This window comes from Triturus cristatus, chromosome 4_1 (assembly GCF_964204655.1).
Source record: "Triturus cristatus chromosome 4_1, aTriCri1.1, whole genome shotgun sequence".
Taxonomy (NCBI): Eukaryota; Metazoa; Chordata; class Amphibia; order Caudata; family Salamandridae; genus Triturus; species Triturus cristatus.
In genome coordinates, this window is record NC_140585.1 from 592,642,332 (window position 1) to 592,666,517 (window position 24,186).

General features: G+C 41.3%; 1 protein-coding gene across 6 annotated transcripts in view; it reads left to right on the forward strand.

Annotated features, from left to right (window-relative positions):
- FAM107B (family with sequence similarity 107 member B) overlaps positions 1-24,186 on the forward strand; it is a 271,881-nt gene that overhangs the window by 189,858 nt on the left and 57,837 nt on the right. For 5 of the 6 annotated variants that reach the window (XM_085652939.1, XM_085652940.1, XM_085652942.1 and 2 more), the window contains one exon: positions 23,745-23,916. In XM_085652939.1, the coding sequence (XP_085509065.1) occupies positions 23,789-23,916 (128 nt within the window). In that variant the 5' untranslated portion in view covers positions 23,745-23,788. Of the gene's footprint in view, positions 1-22,377; positions 22,557-23,744; positions 23,917-24,186 lie in introns of those variants that run through there. The other variant, XM_085652937.1, reaches the window with a different exon arrangement.

Consider the following 24,186-nt stretch of genomic DNA (forward strand, 5'->3'; position numbering starts at 1 on the left):
ATGTGGTAAGCCTTTGACGGTTCCCTCTCGAGCACTGTGCCCATCCTGTGGGGAGGAGGTGTGACACCTCTGCCCAGGATGTGTTTTGTCTCTGGTCCCAGAAAACAGAGGCTCTCGACCCAGGGTCCCGAAACATATCTGGTGGTAGCAGGCTGACTAAAGCCTGTCTGTGACCACACTAGGGTTGGTAGGTTTTCAGGGGGCACCTCAGAGGTGCCCTCGGAGTACATGTTTCAATAAATCCCACACTGGCATCAGTGTGGGTTATTGAGAGGAGTAGTTTGGGACCAGACACTCCTGGGTTCAGGTAAGCCTTCATCGTGCTGGGTAACTCGAGTTGTCCGGTTTCCAGCCCATGTACTCTCTATGGCTTCCCTGGCACTTACAATATCTAAGATTGGGCTTGAATATTGTTGGGGCATATTTGCTCATGCAGATATGCCCACACCTGTGCTATAGTGCACGCTGCCTTAGTGTTGTAAGGCCTGACAGAGGTGGTGACTTACCTATACCTTAGGCAATGCTAGTTGGCATGACACACAGGCAATGTGCCATTTTGACTTTTTCATTTTGTCTGCACCAGGCCATGCATGCTGTAGTGGCAGTCTGCATGGTCTAGGTGAGGGATCCTTAGGGGACCATCTTCAGTCCCCATGCCCTAGGTGCCCAGTTACCATTTACTAGGGACTTACAGTGGGCCTGAAGGGCCAATTGTGGAATTTTAGTGAAGAAGCACTAGCATAGGGGACCTGGTTGGCAGGGATCCTGTGCACTACAATCGAAACCACATATATTTATAGGCAAAAAGTGGGGAGTTAACCATGTCAAAAGAGGAACTCTCTCACGCACAGTCTTATATGCATAGCAGATAAACAGTGCATCCCAATAAAACCTATGTATCTGTATATATACAACTTCCTACAATCCTTTCTTTCTTATAGTGAGTTCTGCCATCATAATCAGGCCACCTAAGCATTGGAAGCCATTCAGTTTTGACAGTTATAAACCCACTGAATGATTCTCCACTTGGAACTAGTATGTCAAATAGGAAATATAGGCATCTGGGACAGTAAATAATGATACTCCGTGCCGTGCATCATTGGATTAATGCATATGATGTGGAATTCATAGGAATATTATCAGCAATCTATACCAAAGTAAAAATCTATGCCACGATATTGGCACCTGACATAGACCAGTGTTTTCTCCCTGACTAATGCCGCTTCATGCCGCGTAGAAGCACCAGGCACGCCTTTATGTGGCATTAGCTCATCGGCACCTCATGCTGTCCAGCTTGACCTCACTCCTTATAATTGGCATTTGATTCTGTAGATTGGAGATACTTAGAGTAAGTGCTGGCAAGAGCTGCTTTCACTGACTTATTTGTGTGCTCTGTTCCAACCCCACGGCTCGAGTCCAGATTAATAATGTGATTTCAGGCCCCTTTTCTATCTGCAGAGGGACACACCAGGGCTGCCCTCTGTCTCCCCTCCTCTATGCCTCAGCAATCGAACCTTTGGCTCGCCATGTCAGGTGTGCCGCACAGATCGGTGGCGGGCGGTGGGGGGCGGGGGGGGTATGGAGGCCACAGAAGACCACATTGCACTCAATGCGGGCAATGTCCTGCTAGTCATGGCGCACCCTGCAGCTACGGGTCTTTGATGCCTTCGGATACTCCAGCTCTTTGGTGAGGCTTCTGGGCTGCGGGTTAACTAGGGCTGACTCTATTTTAGTAACCCTAACCGACTCCCAGGACTGTCCCGCATGGCAATACACCATTCCAATTCAACACCTCCGTTTCTGATACTTTGGAATCTGGGTGACACTCCTCCTGGAGCTCACCTGGGCCTTGAACCGTACCCCATTGACTAAAAGGGCTACAGAAGACCTAAGCAGATGGAAGACGCTGCTGTTAAACCCAACGGACAGAATAGCATTACATAAATTGATGATCCTTCCCTGATTCTTTTATGTCTTTCCGAACCTCCTGCTTTGCCTACCACGTCATTGGTTTTTGACCCTGAACAGGCTGGCCGCTGCGTTCATTTGAGGTTTATACAGGCCCTGTGTGGTCCTTCCACACTTTCTGCACACTCCCTATGATGGCAGTCTAAGAATGCCCAACCTTTACTATTACATGGCCACCCAACTCCTGGTAATTAATGACTTGGCTGTCACTTGTGGTACATACTGCCCCCAAGAAGTACAGAGGTTTAAGGCTGATCCTGTATCTTACATCACTACATTTGTTCCTTAAGAAGAAGTACAAAGTGATGACCATCACAGAAACTTTTGCTTGCCTTGAATCATGAGTGTCGGTCGGTGTCCCTGGACCTGCAGGTTGCGTTCTTTGCTCTACCAGTCCTGTAGTCTAATAGGAAGTTTCTCTGCTTTGTGGTTGGCTTTTCCAATTCACCGGCCTACCTTTCAGCCTCGCATCACTCCTCTGGGTCTATGAAGATAATGTCATTGGTCGTGGCATGTCTTTGCAGGTCAGGCATGCATCTGCTCCCATACTTCAACCTTTCTTGCCACAAGTCTTCAAAGAAGGTCATTTTGCCCTTTTGGTCCTGGAGCACGACTTTCTGGTGTAAGTCCACTCCTCAGACGCATTGCTTTGATACTGATTCACAAGGTGAGAAGTCTATGGTTAGAAGTATCCATCAGAAAAATAAGTGGTGTATCTTTGGGATGCTCTTTCTGGTAGATACTCTATCGAACCAAAGATTCCTCTTCTTTTTTTAGTACAGAAACTGAATCCCACCTCCAGGCCATACCCATTCTCAGCAGAAATCTTGCATAAAACCAGTGCCTAAACAAATTGGTAAGGCTGGGCTTGAAAAAGCATAAGCTTTAGAAACTGTCCAGGGATCTAGAGCTACAGCCTGTTGCATTTACAAATATGGAAAAGACAAGAGAGCGGTTTAAACAGTGACATCATAACTGTATGCAATAGTTTCAAGGTTTGAAAAGGTTGGATAACTTGATACAAATGCTGAATAAAAACAGACTGGAAGCTGAAGACTAACGTTAGTTGGCATATTGGCAGCTGCCTGCGCCAATTGTAATTGAAGCACACTATTGCAATGAATAAAGGACAACAGGAACGCAACTCAGCTTGACCAGCAAGCTGTAGCAATGCCAATAGGTCTAACTTATAATTCAACCTCATTTTTTGAAGTCATCATTAAACATGCATTCTGTCATTCATTTTTGCATTCATACATCCATGCACTGACTTATTTTTGCATTCACCCACTTAGCCATCCATAGTTAAACTCCTACAAAAACTCAACTAGCATATGCATGATAAATTAATAAAAAATAAAAGGAGAAAGGAGAAAACATGCTGCCTAAAATGTGCAGGCATATGTTTGAAATAAGAGAAAATTATAAATAGCACAGGAGACCTCCTTTCCACTGTATTGAACATATTGGATTGTTGTTTTAAAGTTCCAAAAGGTCTTTCAAGTTTAAAAATGATTTTTTGGCCACATTGGAGCAATACAATATGGATACACTATGCTAATATCAACCCTAGGTGAGCACTCAATAAGCATCACAGTGGGCAGCCATTTTGGAATAGTGTTGGGTATAATATGTCATTGATTTATATATCGAAGAAGGCTGATGTAATACTCGTGAACCTCACAACCATCCTCGAAGGGTAGCAATACATTCCAAAAGAATTGGTTTAGAAACAGTTGAAATCTAAAAGTGATGCATTACAGCAGAAGCAAGAGAGCATCCCAGTAGTACTATGTGGCGGATGCTAGGGATCTCTACAAACAAAACAAGCACTGGCAGCGGCAATAGGTCTCGCCTTTGAGACTTTTTGGCTTGCCAAATGCTTGTAGAAAAACTACTCAGCATCCTGATACTGTGCAGAATGGCTAAAAACTTACAAAATAAATTGTTGCAAGCGTTTGTCTTTTTAGCTACCGATCTGACTTGAATCAGTAACACAAAGAAAATGCGCAACAGGGGGGAGCAGGACCAACACCAGCCATGTGAGTGCTGGAGCAGAGATTCTTGTATCTTAATTGACAATTATAATCATCAGATAACCTCACCATTGATCTATGGTCCTTTGTTAGTCACAAGGAGGGGTGATAGGGAGCTATTATTTACATCAATTACCATGAACAGTGAAGTCCAATTGGGCTTCACAGGAATCAACAAAGAGACTTAGTGTGAGTTTAAAGGGTTTATTAAACAATTAATTCAAAACATTAATTAGTTCAGTAAGTACTTAAACGTTTACTCATCATTATTACAGATTAACTAGCGGAACATAAAAGAATTACTTCAGCTGCCAAAACCTCTTACTACTCTGAACAGATCAAAGCAGCCTGCGATGCAAATAAAACCCTCTTTCTAGTCCTTAACAAACTAACTACACCTACTAGTCCAAACCACACAATTTCTGCAATGACTTCGCAACCTTCTTTCAAGAAAAGGTTGCAAACATCTTCTCCAGCCTCTCAGTTAAAAGAGTAGCGGGCGAACAAATGGGGCATGCCCCCAATGACGTTATTCGTTTCTCTACTTTTAAGGCTCTCTGAGGAGCAACTGGTAAAACTGATTCCACTTATTAAATCTGGGGCACCACAAGACCCCTGCCCCCTAAGATAATACACATGATTAATGCACAAGTGGCACAATATCTTGGCAATATACTGAATCCCATGCTGGCGAGAAGAATTTTCCCAACTCACTGGAAACATGCCTCCATTCTGCCTCTGCTAAAGGACAACCTGGATGCATTGGATCCCAATAACTACCGCCCAATTTCGAGGCTCCCTTTTGCTGCCAAGCTGGCGGAGAAAGTTATGAATCGGCAGATCTCAGAGTACTTCGAGGATAATCTGCTTCTGGACGATACACAACACGGTTTCAGAAAAAAATGCTGGAGCATTGAGTCTGCTTTGGTAGAGGAGATTCGGAAAGTGCTGGACAGGGGAGGGACCGCCGCCCTTATCCTGTTGGATCTTTCCGCGGCTTTTGACACGGTTAGCCACGATATTCTAGTGGATCGTATGCGCAGCCTAGGGATTGAGGATGCCGCATTAGATCTCCTCAAATCCTTCCTGGTAAACAGACAGAATACTGTGTCAATGGGCAACTTTACATCTAAACCTTTCTCCTTGCCCTGCAGAGTCTCTCAGGGATCAGCACTGAGCCCAACACTTTTTAACCTTTATGTGGCACCACTTGCGACAATCGTCAAAAATGCAGGCTTTAACCTGGTGTCCTATGCTGATGACACCCAAATCGTGGTGTCACTGGCAAAGCACGTAAACAACTCCGGCATGGCACTCAGGACTTGCATGACCAATGTAAGTAAGTGGATGGATTACAACTTTCTCAAACTAAATGCCACTAAAACTGAGGTCATCCTCTTTGGTAACAACCCCTCACGCTGGACTGGTGGCCACCAGAACTGAACCCACTTCCTGAACCCATAAACAAAGTCAAAAATCTTGGCGTGCTGATAGATAAAGAACTGAAATTCAGGGACCACGTTAACAAAATTACATCAGCCTCCTTCTTCTCGTTAAGGCTCATAAAAAAGATTGAAAGATTCCTGCCCCCTGAACTTCTGAGAACGGCTGTCAGCGCATTGGTTCTTACTAGGATAGATTATTGTAACAGCCTCTATCTTACTCTCGCAGTGGGTCTGGAAAAGAGGCTCCAGACTCTGAAAAACGCTGCTGCCCGGTTCGTCCTCAAAATGTCCAAACATGAATCGGCAGGAGGAGCCATCAGAAAACTGCACTGGCTGCCGGTTAAACAACGATGCAGGTTTTAGGCTCTGTGCCTGGCCTACAAGGCACTGCATGGACTGGGACCAGACCATTTCAGAGAGAAACTCAAATGGTACATCCCAGCTAGGGCACTGCGCTCAGGTTCCGCCATGAACTTGATTGTTCCTTCTTTCAGGAGAACCAATTGGGCTGGAAGGAGCTTCTTCAAGGCCACAGCAGTGCTCTGGTACAGTCTCCCAATGACACTGAAGGCTGCTCCCTCCCTACACACTTTCAGAAAAGCCCTAAAATCCTGGTTGTTCCCTCAGGAGACATAAAAGCACCCAGCCCCGACTAAACCTGATAAGGTCATCTAATTAAGCAACTTTTATCTGTTCCCACAGCGCCAAGACGCCTATCTGCATTAGTTGCGCTTTATAAATAAATCAAATAAATTTTATTAATTTAAATAATCCAAAAGTTGATATTTTAAAATAAGATATAATAGCACATTGGTAAGGATTACAAATGAAACACATAATATGCTGTAAGTGTGCTCCATAAAGGAAAATCCCTAATCTGAATTAATGAAGATAGGGCATCAAAGGGTATTTATTTTCAGCAAGCAAAGTAATGGGTCAGTTTCAGGAACGCAAAATGATGTGTTCTGATGAGAGAATAGGAATTCATAGGCATGAAGCCTTGGCACTCGAGTAGTGCAGATTAGCAGAGGCTGGAAGGGTTTTCTCAGCTGAAAGCCCGCATGTATCTCCAAGGCTTACCCCCTACGGACTAAAGCAAGGTCTCCTCCCAATGTAGTGAACACACGTTAATATAATTCATCAAAACATTAATTGCAACAATTGTTCCCACTTCCTTCTCCAGCTAATCAAACAGCCTTCACCAAACTCTGGAAGTAGGTAAGCTTCCCAATTTCTTACATCTTCCCAATCGACTACACAACCATGTCTTTGGTTTGTTACTTTGAACAGAATCTTGTGGTGCAGACAGTTCTTCCCACAAGTCTCGCTTCCTGCCATCTCCTCTCTTCCCAGTGAGAACCTCACTATCAGTTGTCTATACATAACAAATGCCTATTCACTAACTAATAGAAGACGTCTGGAAACTCACAGCATCAGCAGTGGGAAGAAAGAGAAAAACATCTTGTGCAAAACAACAGTTTAAACACGAACACATGCCTCTTAGCCCTAACGTGTAAAGTAGACATTCAAAATGGCATCAGCAGTTAGGCAATTTAATTCATTGCAATATATGAATTTACATGTTTGCTTATAATGCCTAAATATGATTACCTACTACAAATTTTGCATTTAATGTGTTTGTTATTCAGCATTGAGGTTAGCACTTTAAGGTTAAATGTGTTTAATTTGCAAAATGTGGAAATTCGCTCTACCAGTTGCAACTGGGGGGGGGGGGGAGAGGAGTGGCAGGTATGTGGAAGCACCAAGGGGGACTGTGGCTCCGAAGCAACATGTGGGGGTGGAATGGTGCAGAAGAAACAAAGTGGTTATGGGAAGCACCAGCAGGCAAAAGAGGAGTGCGAGGATAGGGGGAAGCCACACAGGTGAGCACAACATGGAAGCGGCAGGTAGAAGCAGATGTGCATCAGAGCAGCAGTGCAGGAGTAGAGAGTACACAAAGGAGACTGCTTTAAAAACACGTGTACACTCGCTAAGTGCTTAGCACAAAAGAAAAGAAGTTATTCAAAAGCAAGCAGTGGAAGCAGCAAAGGAAACCAATCAAAAACGATGTAAAGAGGCAAAGCTGTATGGTAGGGACAAACAAGATTGACAGGCTGGGACATGAATAAGAAGCAGGAAAATGAGTGACTATGAAAGCCAGGCAATGGTAAGCAGTGGGCGGGCTCTAAGCCCTTACATGTTCTTGATGAGCCACAATATGAGAATATGTCTTGTGACAGGTAGTGCATGCGCTGTCTAGCACACTTTGACCTAAAAAGACACATATTGAAATAACTGGTGACTGTCTCATCCTTCAGAGAGAGTTATTTGCACTGCGAAGAATAGACGGGACTATGAGAGTTGCATTATGCTGGAGGTGCTTCTCACACTTCTAGGAAAGATATTTGCCTTGTACTGAGAGTGTTTCACACAACACAGTTGCTGTCCACAAACCCCATTTTTAGTGGAACATTGGCGGTAGGCCCCCTTACTAACTGCATGCATAAGTCCTCTAACAACATTCTGGGTTATACATTTGGGCCAGATGGAAATTGGTATAGTTTTCCTTGCCAGACAATATTTTAGCTACGGTGTTCCTTGTGTGTAACAAAGTACTCTTAATTTTATGTAAATAAAAGCACTGAGTGGACACTGATTTATTGAGGGGTATTTGGGCGCCTTGTTAGAGTTCAGAATGTCTAACCATTATCGCCCCTGAGCAAGCCTTACGCTGCTCTTCCACGCTACCCTGAGAGCCTATAAGTCTGCCTCTACATCCCTGTGTTTGCCTTTTGGGAGTGTTTTGTTCCCTGTTGGATTATTCATTTATTGTGTATTCTTATATGAGGAATGAATGAAACAGACTTGTAGAGCACAAACAAATGCCGAATTTCTATTGGTCCTTTCTGATGTCTCTCCAGTTTGGTGATTGCTGTCAATTTTATTTACCTCCTGAAGGTACTGATTAATAATTAATGTATCCATAAATCTCTGATAACAATAGACTTTAAATATCTGGCTCACTTTAGTTTGCACTGTGAACACTTGGCCGACAGCTTCTGAAATCGTTGTAACACCTTCTTTTTGGACTAGTTTGAGGAGTTCCTTGATTAAGTTGCCAAGGAAGAAGTATAAACTGTTTCCACCTGGACTGTATGACAGGATCATAACCACTGGACATGCAATACTTCTGAATGCATGTAGACAGAGAAGTTAAATTGCTGCATCCGGATGAAGCAAAATCGCTTATGACAATCCTAGAAAGAAATTCTTTACACCAGAGGCAATTAATGCAACCGATGAATACCTTCCTGTTTGGTAACAAACAAAGATAACCAGAGTCCCCAGCAAAGTAGGCACCGCAAAAGACCGCATGCTCAAGAAATATAAATGGCCTGAAAAGCTTACAAAGTAAAGTCCTCGTAAAGATCCCAGTAGAAGAAATCGAGAGAATCAAAACACATTTACAGTATAAAGAGAGGGAAGAGAAAACACAAGGATCAATCCTGGTACCTACAAAAAGGAATTGAAATACAGAATAGCTTGTGTACCCCACTCCTCCCATTTCAGTGAAAACTCCAATAAGAATAAGTTCTAGAGGGCTGAACGTGCCCTTCAACACATACTGATCTAGAAGAATGCATCAAACTTTGAAAACTATTAGAGAGACTGTTTGTTAATTGTAATTTTATTTATATAGTGCTTACTACCCCGACAAAAGATTTTTAATGCTTACTCACATTTGTTATAGTATTCACCAATGTATATACTCTTGATGGGTCCCTCACAAAAAGTGTTTGTCTAAAAATGTTTTGCCACGGCAAACGTATCTGGGAATGTTTCAAATACACAAAGAAATACAGAAAATGTGTATCTTTTAGCTATGTTTCTGTGCGATACAAATACCACACACATAATATGTATAATGAACCCTCAATGTTTGATGGTTTAAATTGACCTTATGGTATTTGTTTAATAACACAACGAATTGTCTTTGTAAAAAGAATTAGAATACAGGAATTTAAATGGAAAGACTAAACCCATATCATCCCGATATTGTGTAAACAGACACTCTTAGATAGGTCTGTTACTATACTCCAAACCATTTACTGCAAGTTGACAAATTATAAGAAGGACTTGGCCTTAATTTAATTAATTGAAATCTCAGGCCAGCATCTTGTACAATAAACAGCCAATTTCAAAAAGACTTTGCGTGCTCCGCTCAAAAGTGCCAGCCTGTAAAGCAGTTTAGACAGCTGAACCACTAAAAGATTTGACCCTTGAATATGCCTTTAATGCACTTATTCCTAAGAAACTCCCAACGTGGATGAAGGGGATTGCATGCACTGCATTTCAGAAAAAAAACGAGTTCTCGCTGATCATAGCAAGATTCCAGTGTAGCTGGTCTATACGAAGATATAGAAGTCCTGGACGCCTTTTTAGTTCACCGAGAATGTGTTGCTGACAGAGGCTCTTTGCTTCAAAGTGCATTGTGAGAGTTGCACATACCACAAAGCAGCTGATCCATTACGTGTACAGCGACACTAATGGTGGCATGGCAATTGTGGCAAGTCACTAAGCTCTTCTGTGGCAGAACATGGTAAAACCAGGTTTGAGTCTTAACATTTGGCTCACCAACCTGTGATTCTGGGCAAATCCCTTAATCTCCTCGTGCCTTAAAAATGAAGGTGATCTTGCTTAATGTAACCAGTGCTCAAGTAAAGTGCTCCAATTACATTTGGGTCGGGTTTGCGCTTTATAAGCAGCTAAAATAAAATATGATAGGAGATGGGAGTGAGGGGGGGGAAAAAGCAAGGCTGGGAGTGCAAATGAGGAGGAGAAAGCGTGGACTGTGAAGCAACCAAAAGCAATACTGGAAGAATAAAGAAAATAAAAGAAGAAAACAAATAAGTGTGAGTCACAGCACAAGCAGTGGTTGGATACTTATCAAACTAAATTAATCTGTACTTGGTCCATGCTCCAAATGAAAGAAGAGGAAGTGAAATCGGCAAGCGTTGGCCCTTTAGGAGGCAGCAAATAACAGTGACAATGAAGCCAACAAACATCAAGCAATAAGCAGGCTCCAAGCTCCTTATTGTAAACAATACCCCTTGCATTGATGGCACGTGCGCTGTCAACAGGCAAGACCTAAAACTATTACAGAAAAGAAATGAAAAGGGACCTATAAAATAAGAAACTAAAAACGGAATGACTGGCCCATCATTCCTGGCACAAAGGCATCCTCATATTCAGGCAGATGTGCAGAAGTGATCAAGCAAAATTCCACCATTATCAGTTCCACTGAGCCAATGACTGAAGTGGGCTGACCTATTTGTCATGTTGTATGCTGTCAAAGGGCCGATGCAGAATGTGAGTTACATAATTACATGCCACTGGCAGAAGCAGGCTGTCTCAAAACTCCTATGACGTTTTTTTTTTACTACAGCATCTGCCAGATATGTAATATTTGCATACTATCATATATCACTGTGCAAATCATATACCACGGGCAGTTGCGGGGGGCGGGGCAGGGGGGTAACAACACCTAAACCTTTGCCTACTAAGATTAATGTCTGAGATTCAATGTAAGGAAAAAACTGGGCAGAGGCTTTAACAAAGCGCAGTAACAATCCACTCTTCAAGGCACAATGGTTTTAACTAATGATTTTTTTATAATAAGCAAGTCAGGGCTACTGCCTATTATAGATTTTCATAATAAATAGATCAAACCTCTGGCATCTGACATGGCCTTTCCAATTAACCAATCAGAAATAATTCCTTTTAAAATTGGTTTGTCTCCTTAAAAAACTGATATATTCAGCATATCATCAAATTATAAATATGTGCACCTTTAGATTTGTGATCACAATATAGTGTCCTTTTGTATGGGGGCTAATAAGAATTCTAACTGCTCAAATTTTCTACCTCCAGGGTTTGTCATCGAGGGTAACCAAGACCAAGGACCTTGCCTAATAAAGTAAATTGTGAGAATCTGTCTAACTAAATATCTTTGTAAAGGCTTTAACACCGTGCATAACAATCCAACCTCTGCCCAATCAAATGATTTAGTCAAGCATGTTGGTAGAGCCAAAGCCCTCATCTCGGCAGTGCTTCTTAAAGCTGTTTTTCGGTTGAACACATAAGGTGTGGCAACAGCTGGGCTGTCAGTCCAGACCTAAAAATAGGCATTCAAATAACCAGGTGCTACATGTGAAGTCATTTAAATGCGTTTTCAAATTTGACACTCAGAATGCAGGGCTGTGGTCTTCAACCTTTCAGTGCACTAGAATTCTGGATGTACAAAAAGGTAAGTCCAATGGAAGTGTGTTTGCACTGTAGGCGATCAAGGAGTCGCTGACAACGTTTTTTTGTTTTTTATTTGACCATTTGCTTTGTGAACTCAGTAAAGAGGAGGCATTTCTGGAGTGCCATGCCAACCGAGTTTATATTTTAGTTCGTAAAGCAAAAGAAGGGTGTTGTTCACTTTAAACTTTTCAAATCTATAGTTAATTGAATCCCGAGCATTTTCAGCTTGAAGTGGGGGGCAAGGGATAACTGGCAGGTATTTGTAAGGATTGATGAAGTTTATTTTAGACAACTGATAGGTAGCATTGCCATTAAAGAATAGACAATCCTGAGGAGTGAATATACTCGGTGTACAGGAAAAGGACTGAAGGATGTCGTTAAAATGTAGAATGTGAAATGAAAGCAGCCCATCACCCACATGATGACATTGAAGGGGGAGTTACCTTGGTGTCGCTCTAGTTCGTGAGCAGCAGTCCAGTCCTCAGTCTCTTGGCTCCAGGGGAGCCATGTACAGAGTTGCTGGTGACTGATAAAGGGTGCCACTGGTCCTTCCTATTGCCACTTCCACCTGATGGGGGAAATCTCTCCAAGTTTCAGATTTGGTGGGCGAGTATCCTCAGCGGCTGCACAGTTGCCTGGAAACCATTCATCAAGTCCTGGAGTAAGTACATCTGTTTGTTATAAGACCTTTCGAAGTATGTTTTAACCTGAGGAAATTGCCACCGGAAGCTGTCATGCCTGTGTGATTTTGTTAACCTTAGTATAGACTGAGTTCTGCCCCTAACGTACTTCATCATTGAAACCTTTAGTAACATCTGTTTATTAACCCACATTTTTAAAAAATAAAACTTTCAGTAAATATTTACCAAAAAGACGGTGCGGTCGTGTTTACTGGTTTATTGTTTAAATATGTTTCTTGGTAGTCATACAAGTCTAGCTAGAGAATAACTAATCACTATAAAACACAATAAAGAGACCATACTATAGTGTATGCAAAAAGGGTGATTGCAGCAAAGGTGGATCCTGAACTTTTGTTCCTGCTATTCAGGGCGATTCTCATCTGAGTGGGGGCCGCGTGGCAAAGGAGCCTTTATTTGTTCTTCCTAATGCTTCCTTGGCTTTCCACCTAGTATTTCATATAAGTGAAAGAAGGCCGCTCCGTATTGAAGGGCCCCTTGTATTTATTACATTCTTACTTTTGTTTCTATGATAAATGAAGTACGGCTGGCAAGGGAGCCTTCATCATAGTCCTTTGTTCCTTTCTTTATTTGTGTCATACACATGTGAGGAGGACTACAATGAGACCTACCTTACAATCATTTAAGTACCTTGTTTAAACCACCATTAGTAATCACTGACTTGCTCGTCTCAAGGAAGTGAAACCGTGCCTACTTCTGCCTCTCTTTCCTCACACCGACCCCTTGTCTTCGCGAACCAACCCCACAGCGTCACCCTTTCTGATTGGGCAATGTTAACGCTAAGCTCCCCTGCTGCGCCACTGTCCGAACTATCAGCAGCTTTGCCACCGTATTGGGTCAGGGGGCGGGGGCAATGTGTTGGTGATGGGAGGTACTGAGACTGCCCTGTGAGTGCGCAGTCCTAGCAGGTGCTGACACGCAGTAACGTTATCGGTTGGCACAAACTCAATATGCAAGCCTCTTGTAAAGGTGTGTTGTACTAAAAAGTAACTGCATTGTGTGAGCAGTACTTGTTGGACTAGAATAATGAGTGACATAGAAAATGTATGCAAATCATTCCTTGGCATTATTATCTATCTATTTTGGCATTGCACTGCTACAAAAATGATTTCAGATCTATAAAATGCCTGATATTTTAATAAAGGAACACATACACATTCAGAGATTATTTTTAGAATGGGATTTGCAACATTAATAATTTTGTCTTGCATGGAAGCGCAGGAAGACCCCTTCATTAACACGGTCCTTGCTACCTCTTGGAGTAAAATGCATTGTGTAAAACATAAGGGTGCATTCAGCAGAACACAAACCTACATGCACGTACCTTTTGTGATAGAATGTGCGTCTCCTCAGTTTGGCACTTGAACGCTAAAGCGTATCAAAGTTTCAGTGTTATTTTGTGTTCACGCTATGGGACCCCTGGAAACATCTCTTTCCAGTGAAAACGGCTCTGTAAAACAGCATAGCATCATGTATGTCTGGCTAGAATGTCATTTAGGATTCAAAACAGGACCATAAAAAAAGGTTTGGAATTCATCTAACGTCAGGGTGGCCTTTTGTTATAACTGCTGCTTTGAGAACCTTGTCTGTGATCTGAACATGAATTTATGTGAGTAGTGAAGCAATACAAAAATCACAAAGAAAGATTATTTTCACTTTGTTTCATTGACATTTATGTATTTAATGATTTTTTGTTTCCTATTGAAGCCAAAAAGCCTTTTTTCCCAGTCCATCAAATTGGGAATTTTACAATATATGGGCAGCTGTGTCACTTTATCTCATTCCAACTATGCCAAACAAAAGCTGAAATTGACTAGTTAACTGGCTCAGTGTTAGACGCAGTATTGCACCCTGTAATAACTTTGTTTCAGTTTGAACTAGGAACTTTCTGTTAAACTGTGAGAATTTTGCAGCAATTGGATTAAATTGATATTTATGCTGCAGTTGACAATCCTGTTTTTCCATTAGTCTTGTTTATAACCCACTTCCTCTTTGATTTTAGTGTTCAACTTTGAATGTTATTTGATTAAAAACATTCACCTCACTAGTTTTGTTAAACCTAAACTTGAAGCTATATTTGCAAAATAAGTATTTGTTGTTTTAGACCAGTTTTAAAGCATTGTGAGATATCGCCTCTTCGAGATTATCCTACTAGTTGAAATTTAGGACATTGACATAAAGTGTAGGTAGAGACTTGTCTTCTCAGTGTATGACTTGGCAATCTGCGAATTGGAGCTACAGATTCTGGGAACCAAAAATAAATGAAAAGTGGAAATAAAGCAGAATATCCCAGTGGTTCAAGGTATGGAAATGCACTACAGCATCCATTATGCATACTATGCATTCAGACTTGTTACTGGAAGGTTATTCAGACTTTTGAGGCAGAGGCAATGTCTTAGTAGCAAACATTGGTTGTAAAGTAATGTTGAGTCCTTAGGCTAAATGCCCCTATTATTCAAAACTCTCTGTCTTTGCATAGATTTGTGAACTTGGTTTCAGTAGTAGCTATCCGAAACTACAGCATCTGCATAAATAGGAGCAGCGCTTGAATTTCATGAGAAAAGATCTCCTTATAACAGTATCTATATAAGAGTCATCCGAGGCTTACAAAAACCTACAGCTAGGTGGGGATCTGACTTCAGGATGAAGCAAGCCACTATAGTGGATCCTTAAACTAAAGATGTTGAAGATGTGAGTGTCTTAAACTTAACTTTCCTCAATCAAGGTTCCTCCTTTGTAACCCCTCATTATTTCCAGGCTTGCTATATCTTTTGTTTGTATATGTCGTCAATTGGCCAGGTTTGTAGATTAGAAATAAAAACTTTTGTATGGTTTAATTTGTATTTTTGTGTTTTCTACCATAATCACACAAATGACTACAATGATGACAAAATAGCAGTTTCAAAGTCTTTGGAGAGCATCAAAAGTTCACCAGCTTTTAATGGGCACAGTTTTCCTCAGTCGTGGAAATGTGAAAACTTTGGTTTTGTAGATGGTTTGTTACAAACCATACTCCTGGCACTTCCCTCTGTACTCTGTGTAAGCAGAAAGTGCTGGGCTCGTCACCCAGATACAAAATCCAATAAGATTTTCAAGATATTCACAACAATATGTGAAGTAAAATTTACATAGAACCAATTTAATTTGGAGATCATTTACATTTGTTTTAGTTTTCTTGAATACACTACTGGATTTTAGTATTCAGTGGGCTGAGTAGGTCGTTTCTCACCAGCACTAAAAACTATTGTGGCTAAGCCAACAAACTCATTGGGAAAGTTGCGAAGGGTCTGGCTTGGCCATGAGAGCCAAAGCACGAGCCAAGCAATTGTCGAGTTTTCAATAGCTGTTCGATTTCCGACAACAATCGGCGTAACTACCTTGGTCCTGATTTCTCCTGTTTGCTGGTCAAAGACCAGCCTAACCCTGAGGATGAACGAGTAAGGAAAGGGATCCTCCTGAGAGGCAGGTGGGCGTGGTGAGAGAGAGAGAGAAGAGAGATAGAGAGACCGATAGACGATCAAAGGCACTGCAGTGAACTTGTTCCCTTTCCATGGAGTGTGCTCCTCAGGGATGTTTAATGGAGCTTCAAACAAGATACTCCACTCAAGTGGTGTATCAATTGCAGAATGAGGTTTGTGAATGAGTAAGTATGGAGGGTAATGCTCCAGCGGAAAGGGCAAATTTACATATTTTCCCTATGTCACAGACTCGTCCTCACACTAACTCATTCATACATTCATTCATTGGTGGGGCCCATAACCCCAACACTCATACTTCTCACACGGATCTATGCACAGGAGAAAAAGCGCTGGACATATGGGTACCTTATTACCTATCAGGATTAAGTTTCTTTACATTATATACATGTGCACCTATAGAATCCTGACTTTGACATCAAGGCACTCAACCACTTGGTCGATGGACCAATTAGTTGGACTGGTTGATGGTGATTTAGAACCAGCTAAAACACAATTTAAAGCCTAGGAAACATTTGTTTAAATTCCAGCACTCTGTTAAAGAATCACAAACTCATTTCGTATTAATACAAATTTTGTTTATCTAATATTAGTTTTCTCTGCATTAGCATTTAGGTGCTACAGAATATAACATATTTCGATTTATTTCAAGAAGACATCAAGTCTTTAGAACATAATCATAGATTTTGCATTGCATTATATTTACCAAAATCTCGAAATTGGCGACCCTCCGATCACACAGAGGATTATTCAAGTATCTACGACAATCTCCAAGATAAACTGTCCAACCCACGGTAATAATCAAACCATCAGATGGAATCGCTCTCTCGAATTTAAAGAAACCCACGTTAAACCATGGAAATCTTCATCAGCCCAACGTAGATTCAACGCCATAGACGATCATCCAAGTGAACCACCCCCCTTTGTAGATCAGAGTCTTTTATACCCTTTTTCCCGCTGACTTCAGATCAATATGCAACAATTTTAGGGGAAAACTGTTCCAATTGGCTAATCCAATTCAATTTGTAAGTTCTCTGAGTTTTCTCATGGCCGACTGGTTTCCCATGAGACCTGGCATGGCAGGGAACAAATGTATAACCTTTTCGGTATCTCACAGGCAAAAGTTCCAGCGTTAGAATGGACTATTGTCCCCTTGGTAGTTCACACCGTTCATCACGTGCCAACCCTCCATACTCCTGTTCTTGACAAAGGACATGCCGGTACAGGAACTAAGGTCACTTGGAGATCTCCTGAGCCATCCGATTCTGCGCAGTAGACATCACGCTCACATAACGGCGGCATCCTCTGAGCTCCATTTTAAGTACTGCGGCCTAGAAGGCCCGAATGCCAACTTAAGCAAAAACAGACATAACAGTAATTAGAATATAGAAATTAAGATTCTAATGTTTAATCCCACACTAATCCCAATATATATTTGTATTTTCCTAGCTTGTAGCAACATTTAAAGCAATAATACTCATCATTCTGCATATCTGAAAGCACAAAATCACAAAGCAACATGAATCATGCAATTCTCTATTTCACCACAATCTAAAGTTAGTTTGCGTACCATAGTTAATTAATTTAGTTGTTCTGCCATGCAATTAGCATTTTAGTCCCACGTGTATCTTGTGTTTATCAAGGTGTAAGGATTGGTTAGTTGTTCCACTTCAAACTAATTAGTACGAGTTAGTGCTTAGAATGATTATGTAATTAATTTCAGGCAAATAGAGGAGGTATGCAAAATTTTGTTTTACCTGCTCCATCAGTAATAAGATCTGTACATAGAAGTAAGGAAGATGAATTGATGTATAGAATAACTTTCAAGCTTTCTCGCCAAGGAATAGCAGAAAACATATTGTGGTGAGCAGCGAAGGAGACACTGCCAGAAAACTGGAGGGAGCGCACTGGAGTCTAGTTTGGAAGCATAGTGCTCCCTTATTGACAACCATAGGTGAGAGAGACCAGGGGAAGAAATCCTAGCCAATCCAAGGTGAGCCAATGGGGAGAAAACAAAAAGTGAAAGATCCAAAAAACAAGTAGTTGTAAATGTAGGAAAACCGAGCAAGCCACGCGACAAGTAGAGTTGCCAAATGCAGTACTCCGTCTCACACCGTCCTAAATCCATCTGTGCCAAAAATGACCTGGAAGCATAGCCCTGTTACCTGGAAAGACTAGCGTTGTAGTGGTGCCTGGCGACGCCTTGGGTACCGCAGACTGGTCTGCCAGCACCTCCCTTAAAGGCTAAACAGAAAATAGACATAACCCTAATCGTTTGTGCCCTCCTACAATGGCATGGCAAGCGCAATATCCCTGAAAGATGCATCAGTCATTAAAGAGCACACCGTGTGAATCACACACTAACTTGTACGTGGCCAGGCTCGCCTGCTGCTCACCTTAAAATTGGGGTCTAGTATTTGACTAAATTCAGATCTTAGGCACGAGCTATGCTTGAACATTCTTTGGCTCCCACCTAGTCAAAGGCTTCATGTAGTCGCAAGTGTGTGCATATACGTATATACACACGCATGTATAGTTATAGAAATATAGATATATTTACACACACAAATCATATCTGATCATTTCATATCTTTAAACACTTTGCTCTGGCATATTATAAAATCGAGACATCTGGTGGTTCAGGGGATAGCCCTGTCTGGTTTTTCCTCGGCACTGCTGCCAGTTAAAACATGTAATTTACTTTTTTTTTTTTTTATTTCTTTTTTATTGAGCAAAGTTCAGCACAGAAAATACATGAATACATATCCAATCAAAAAAAAAAGTCTTGTTATACAGTCAAGTACACGATACATCCAGCAAGAGAAATGAGAAAAAAAAAAGAAGAGAAGAAAAAAGAGTAACATCAGCCAAATCAGGGGGGGAAAAAATCATTAAGTCTCTGATTTAAGTACCATTGAGAGATAGGAGCCCATATCTGGTTCCCCAAAAGTCTAGATTTATTACCTCTAAAACTATAAATTGAAAGCTCCTGTTTATATATTGCTAGAAAACGGCTAAGCCACATCTGAAAGGTAGGTGGTTCAGGATCCTTCCATCGAGCCGCAAGAATAATTCGGAAGATAGCAGTGCCCAAGAAGAGTACCCGCTGTTCTTCAATACTATGGCCAAGAGAGTCATCATGACCCATTAAGTACAGAGTTATTGATTCTTGGATGTCCTGTCCAAAAACCTGAGCCCAAAATCCCATAATTGCAGTCTTCAATACAGCTAGTTTAGAACAATCCGCGAGCATGTGTATTAAATTCGCTTGAGGTTGATTGCATCTCGGGCAGAAATCATTATCCCGGAAACCCCAAGAAAATAACTTTGCAGGGGTGAAATAAAGATTATAAAGAACTTTATAATATTGAGCTTTGAGATTCGAGGCCATACAAAGTTTAGAGGAAAGGGCCAGGCAAAGGTCGATATCAATGTTTGGGTTGGATAACCTTATGGCCCAGGCCTGCTCAACCCGTTCTAAATCGTCGGTAGCATTTTGAATAAGCAGTTGGTAGAAAGTACCGATTCTAGAAGAGCGTTTTCCAATAATGGAAAAAAGATTGATATTATCCAATTTAATTCTGGGGGTACAATTGCGAATACTTGTAAGAACCTGGAAGTATTTCAAAAAGTCCGTATTGGGAATAGAGTATTTCTGCTGCAGCCATCCGAATGACGAAGTGGTGTCCTGACCAAGAAAGTCATCCACTGTATTAATGCCCAGAGATTCCCACCTCCGAGAGGTGGAGTTGTTAAGAATATTAGAGATAATGGCACTACGCCATAAGGGAGTATATTTTGTGAATTTTGGAATATCTAAATGTTTAGATACTAATTTCCAAACCTTCCAAGCATCTGTAATTATCTTTAACTTGATTTTTTTGTAATATGAAGGTTCGACCTGCCTTAAAAATAGGCCTTGACATTTAGTCCCAAGGCTCAGCTCATAGATAGATGGAATATAAGATTCCGTAGTGAGTAGAGTAGTTGTTTTACAACTCAGTAAAGGGCCCATCTGATGTAGTAGAGTTGCCCATAAATAAAATGTTAACCTGGGGATAGCTAGCCCACCCCTCTCCTGAGGTAGAGTCAATAATGGTAGGGCTCTTCTAATTTTTCCAAAGCTCCATATAAACTTAGACATGGAGGAGTCAATGATCTTGAGGAAACTACCTCCTGGCAAAATCGGAATTGCTCGGAACAGATAGAGTATCCTTGGAAAGATATTCATTTTTAGGTAGTTAGCCCTACCAATTATAGAGAGATGTAAATTATCTACTCTCCTAAGGTCAGTCTTTATTTTATTAATCGAGGGCGAGTAGTTAATATGGTCAATTTGCCCTATATCAGCAGAGAGGCAGACACCCAGATAAGTAGCTTGCTTCACTTTAAGAGGGCTATCCCATGCCGTGTTACTTGTACAAAGAATCATAGTTTTATCCCTATTGAGGGAATAGCCTGAAAAGGAGCCAAAGGACTGGGTAATTAATTCAATTTCCTGGACTGCATCAGCAGGATTTGTAGTTAATACAGCCAAGTCATCAGCATACGCCAAAACTTTGGTTGAATAACCTCCAACATCCACTGGTCGGATACGGGGAGAAGAAAGCAATTTTACAATTAAAGGATTAATATAAAGGGCAAATAATAGCGGGGAGCAGGGGCACCCCTGCCTCGTCCCCCTCTGTGTCTTAATAAAGTCCGACTCAATACCACAAATGGAAATCTTTGCCTTAGGATCTACATATAGAGCCTTTATAGCACATATAAACTTATTTCCAAAGTTGTTAGATTCCAAAATATTCCAGAGAAAACTCCAAGATACACGATCAAATGCCTTCTCGGCATCGAGGAGGATCATCGACATCTGCCCCCCCGTGGATCCCATGATGTTAAATAGGGTAATAGCCCTCCGGGTGTGCTCCGTGGTACCCCTACCGGGGATAAACCCATGCTGCCACGGGGAGACAAGATGCTCGACGATCCCGCTCAGCCGATTGGCTAGGATCTTAGCATAAAGTTTTGAGTCGGAGTTTATCAAACTTATCGGTCTATAAGAGGATGGAAGATGCAGAGGTTTGCCTTTTTTCGCAAAAATTGCTATATTTGTATGTTTCCAGGATTCAGGTGGGATTGAGTGATATTGAACCCCCAAAAACAGATCCAATAAATAAGGGAGTATTTGTTTGCCTAGCACCTTATACAAATCAAGCGGGATTTTGTCAGGGCCTGCTGCTTTGCCGTTTGCAAGATCAGAGAGTGCAATCTCCAACTCAATAATTGAGATTTCCCTTTCGAGATCTTCTTTGATAATCTCATCAATCGATGGAATGAAATCTTGATCCGATAGCCAGCTATTAAAAAGTGTTTTTATGGCGTCATCAGTATATAAGTTATCGTTATGATATAGCTTCTCGTAATATTTTCGAAATACCTCCATGATGTCAAGTGAGGAGGAAAATTCTTGGCCCTCATATTCAATTCGCTTGATCTTATTCTGAGCTAGCCTTTGGCGTGTACGAAGTGCTAAATATCTGCCAACATTCTCTCCTGATTCGTATAGTTTGTTTTTATTAACTTCCTATAGTTCAGCAGCTTTTCGGGTTAAAGTGCTATTAATTTCAGCTTTTAACACTAGTGTTTTTTGGAGAGTGTCATGAGTTGGAAGTCCCAGTTGAATTTGTGCAGCATGATGAGTCTCAAGTTTAGACAATGTAAACATTAGATTCCCATTAATATTGTCCTCCTCCTTTTTGTGCCTAGCCACAAACGAAATAGTTTCCCCCCTTAGTGCTGCTTTAAAACAGTCCCATACAATCAGTCTAGGAGCGCTAAACTGATTGTAATCGAAAAACTCCTGAGCCCATGATGTTATATGGGCTATATATTGGGGGTTAACAAGAAGTTTTCTATCAAAGGACCATTGCGCTCTTGGCTTCTCAAAGCTTGGTAAGTCAAAGGTAAGGGTAAGTGCGTTGTGGTCCGAGATAGTTTTAGGAGACTTAATTATATCGAGGAGAAACTGTTCCTCTAATGATGACATAACATAATCAATTCGAACATACTTATTATGTGGGTATGAAAAATAAGTGAATCCCTCGTCATTTCTCTTCCTCAGCGTCCAAATATCAGATAAATTGTAACTATCCATCAAATGACAGAGGGCAGTATATACCAAACATGTAATTTACAAGGTTACCGCTTTGTGTGTATTTGAAAGCTCAAAGGATAGGTGGTTGATGGGTGCAGGTAGATTGTCCCCCAGAATACAATGCAGTAAACCAGAGAAGAGAAACTTAGTTTTGTTTCATCAGTGACGGTGGTTGGACTTAAGTTTTCCGTTTTACTTTCTTCTGGCCCTTGTTTACCGGACATGGACCGTTCTCGAGGTTTCCTCACCAGCAAGTCGCATTCCTTTTCCTTGTAAGGTGTTCTTTTAGATGTGATTAATGATTGACGAGAAAGTGCTTGTCGCGGTTGTGAAACTCAAGCGCCGAATCACAAGGCAGTGTGTTGACGACTGCGAGCCGAGGGGGCTCGCGTCTGAGGTCTGTACCGCGTTGTGACGTAGGAACCCCAAGAAGATGTCGGCCATGCGGTGGCGTTCCGAGTCCCAGGAGGCTCTTGGTATGTACTTTAATTAACGCCACATTACGGCTTCTACTAACTAGCTTCAAAGACGACATGCCGCTGAGCAGCACCGACGGTGTGTACAAAGTAAACTGGCTTTTAGCCCGAGGCTTTCAGACTTTGCTGCAGTTTTAGCTCTGAGTTTGATCACTGACCCACAGGGGGAGACCTTGTATCAATAACAGCTTTGATTACGTGTCAAAATACAGTTTTAAACGTGAAGTTTCGGATAAGGGTTATGTGCGAGGTGTCACTTTACAGGAGATATACTGCTATGTGTGTCTTGAAAGTTTTCCAACTGAAGACGAAAATACGTGTATCCGTTAACAGGCATTGCGTAAACACAGTTCAGCTGCCATTTCGCAATGTTTTCTGGAATTTGTGCCTTAAACTATTGACGTTTGATTAAATTAGCTAACGATTGAGTAAAATATTATCTACATCTTGCAGGGCACTTCATTTGGCGGGATGTCAGTGGGTAGAACATGCTTTTATTTTTCCCTTTCAAGTTTGCTAAACTGTGACAGCAGTGTATGCCTCGAGACTGATCTTAATTTGCGAAAGTGACAGCAGGTGCTGGGCACCTGCACTGATGTTTTGGTACTGACTGGGACGTATTTTTTATCATCCGACCTTGGCTGAAAGCGAGTCGAGAAACGCAGGAGAGGGACAGTGAAAGGCGGAAGAGAAAGAAAGGAAAAAAGTGAGAAAGCTGGACTGAAAAAACCTAATGAGTGAAATGGAATGAATAAGTGTAGGCTGGTGGATGAAAGTGCCACAAAGTGTAAGCAAAAGTAAGCAGACTTAATAATCGGCAGCACCTGCAACAGGCTTCTAGAAAACTTAGGGCTCATAACTTATTATTGTTATTATTACTACTACTACTACTAAAAATGAAGCACTGCTGATAGGTGCATGTGGTGAAATGCTATATTATCTAGTTTAAGTACAATCGGAATAACTCTGCTTTGTTTAGCAATAGATAATGCTGTAGGTACCCAACTGATATGAATATCAATAAGAGCCCTCCTTAATTGTAATTCGATTAAACATTTAGTAAACAAGGCGGTGCTAAAGTGACTGCAGAAAAAACGAAAACAGAAATGTGAAAGTGTATTTATAATTGTCATGTACACCCATTAGAATATTATGTGCGCTTACCTCTATTTAAAATTTATATTGCAGAGTCCGGTGAAGATTGCGATCCATCATTTTTTGAAAGGAGTATCATGGCCGAGCCCGATTATATTGATTCGGACAATCCCGACTTGATTAGACCGAAAAAAATGGTTAATCCTGTCAAAATTTCCAGAAATCATCAAGACCTCCATCGAGAGTTACTGATGAACCAAAAAATGTAAGTCCGAAAATATATATTTGTACGTGGTTTTGATATTTGCAAAGGTTACACACCATGAGCAGTGCATTGCTGGGGCGCGAGCTATAGTTAGCCTAGCTATCTATAACGGCTGAATTTCTCTGGTTTTGTACAAGCGAATCCTGAGCCAAACTATAACGTCCCTGTAATCTTTGATCTTTTTTTCAGTGAATTTCTAAGGTTTTTTTAAATGCTAATTTCCAACTGTAACAACCCTGTAAGCTTTGTTTTTTTCAGGAAATTTCTATG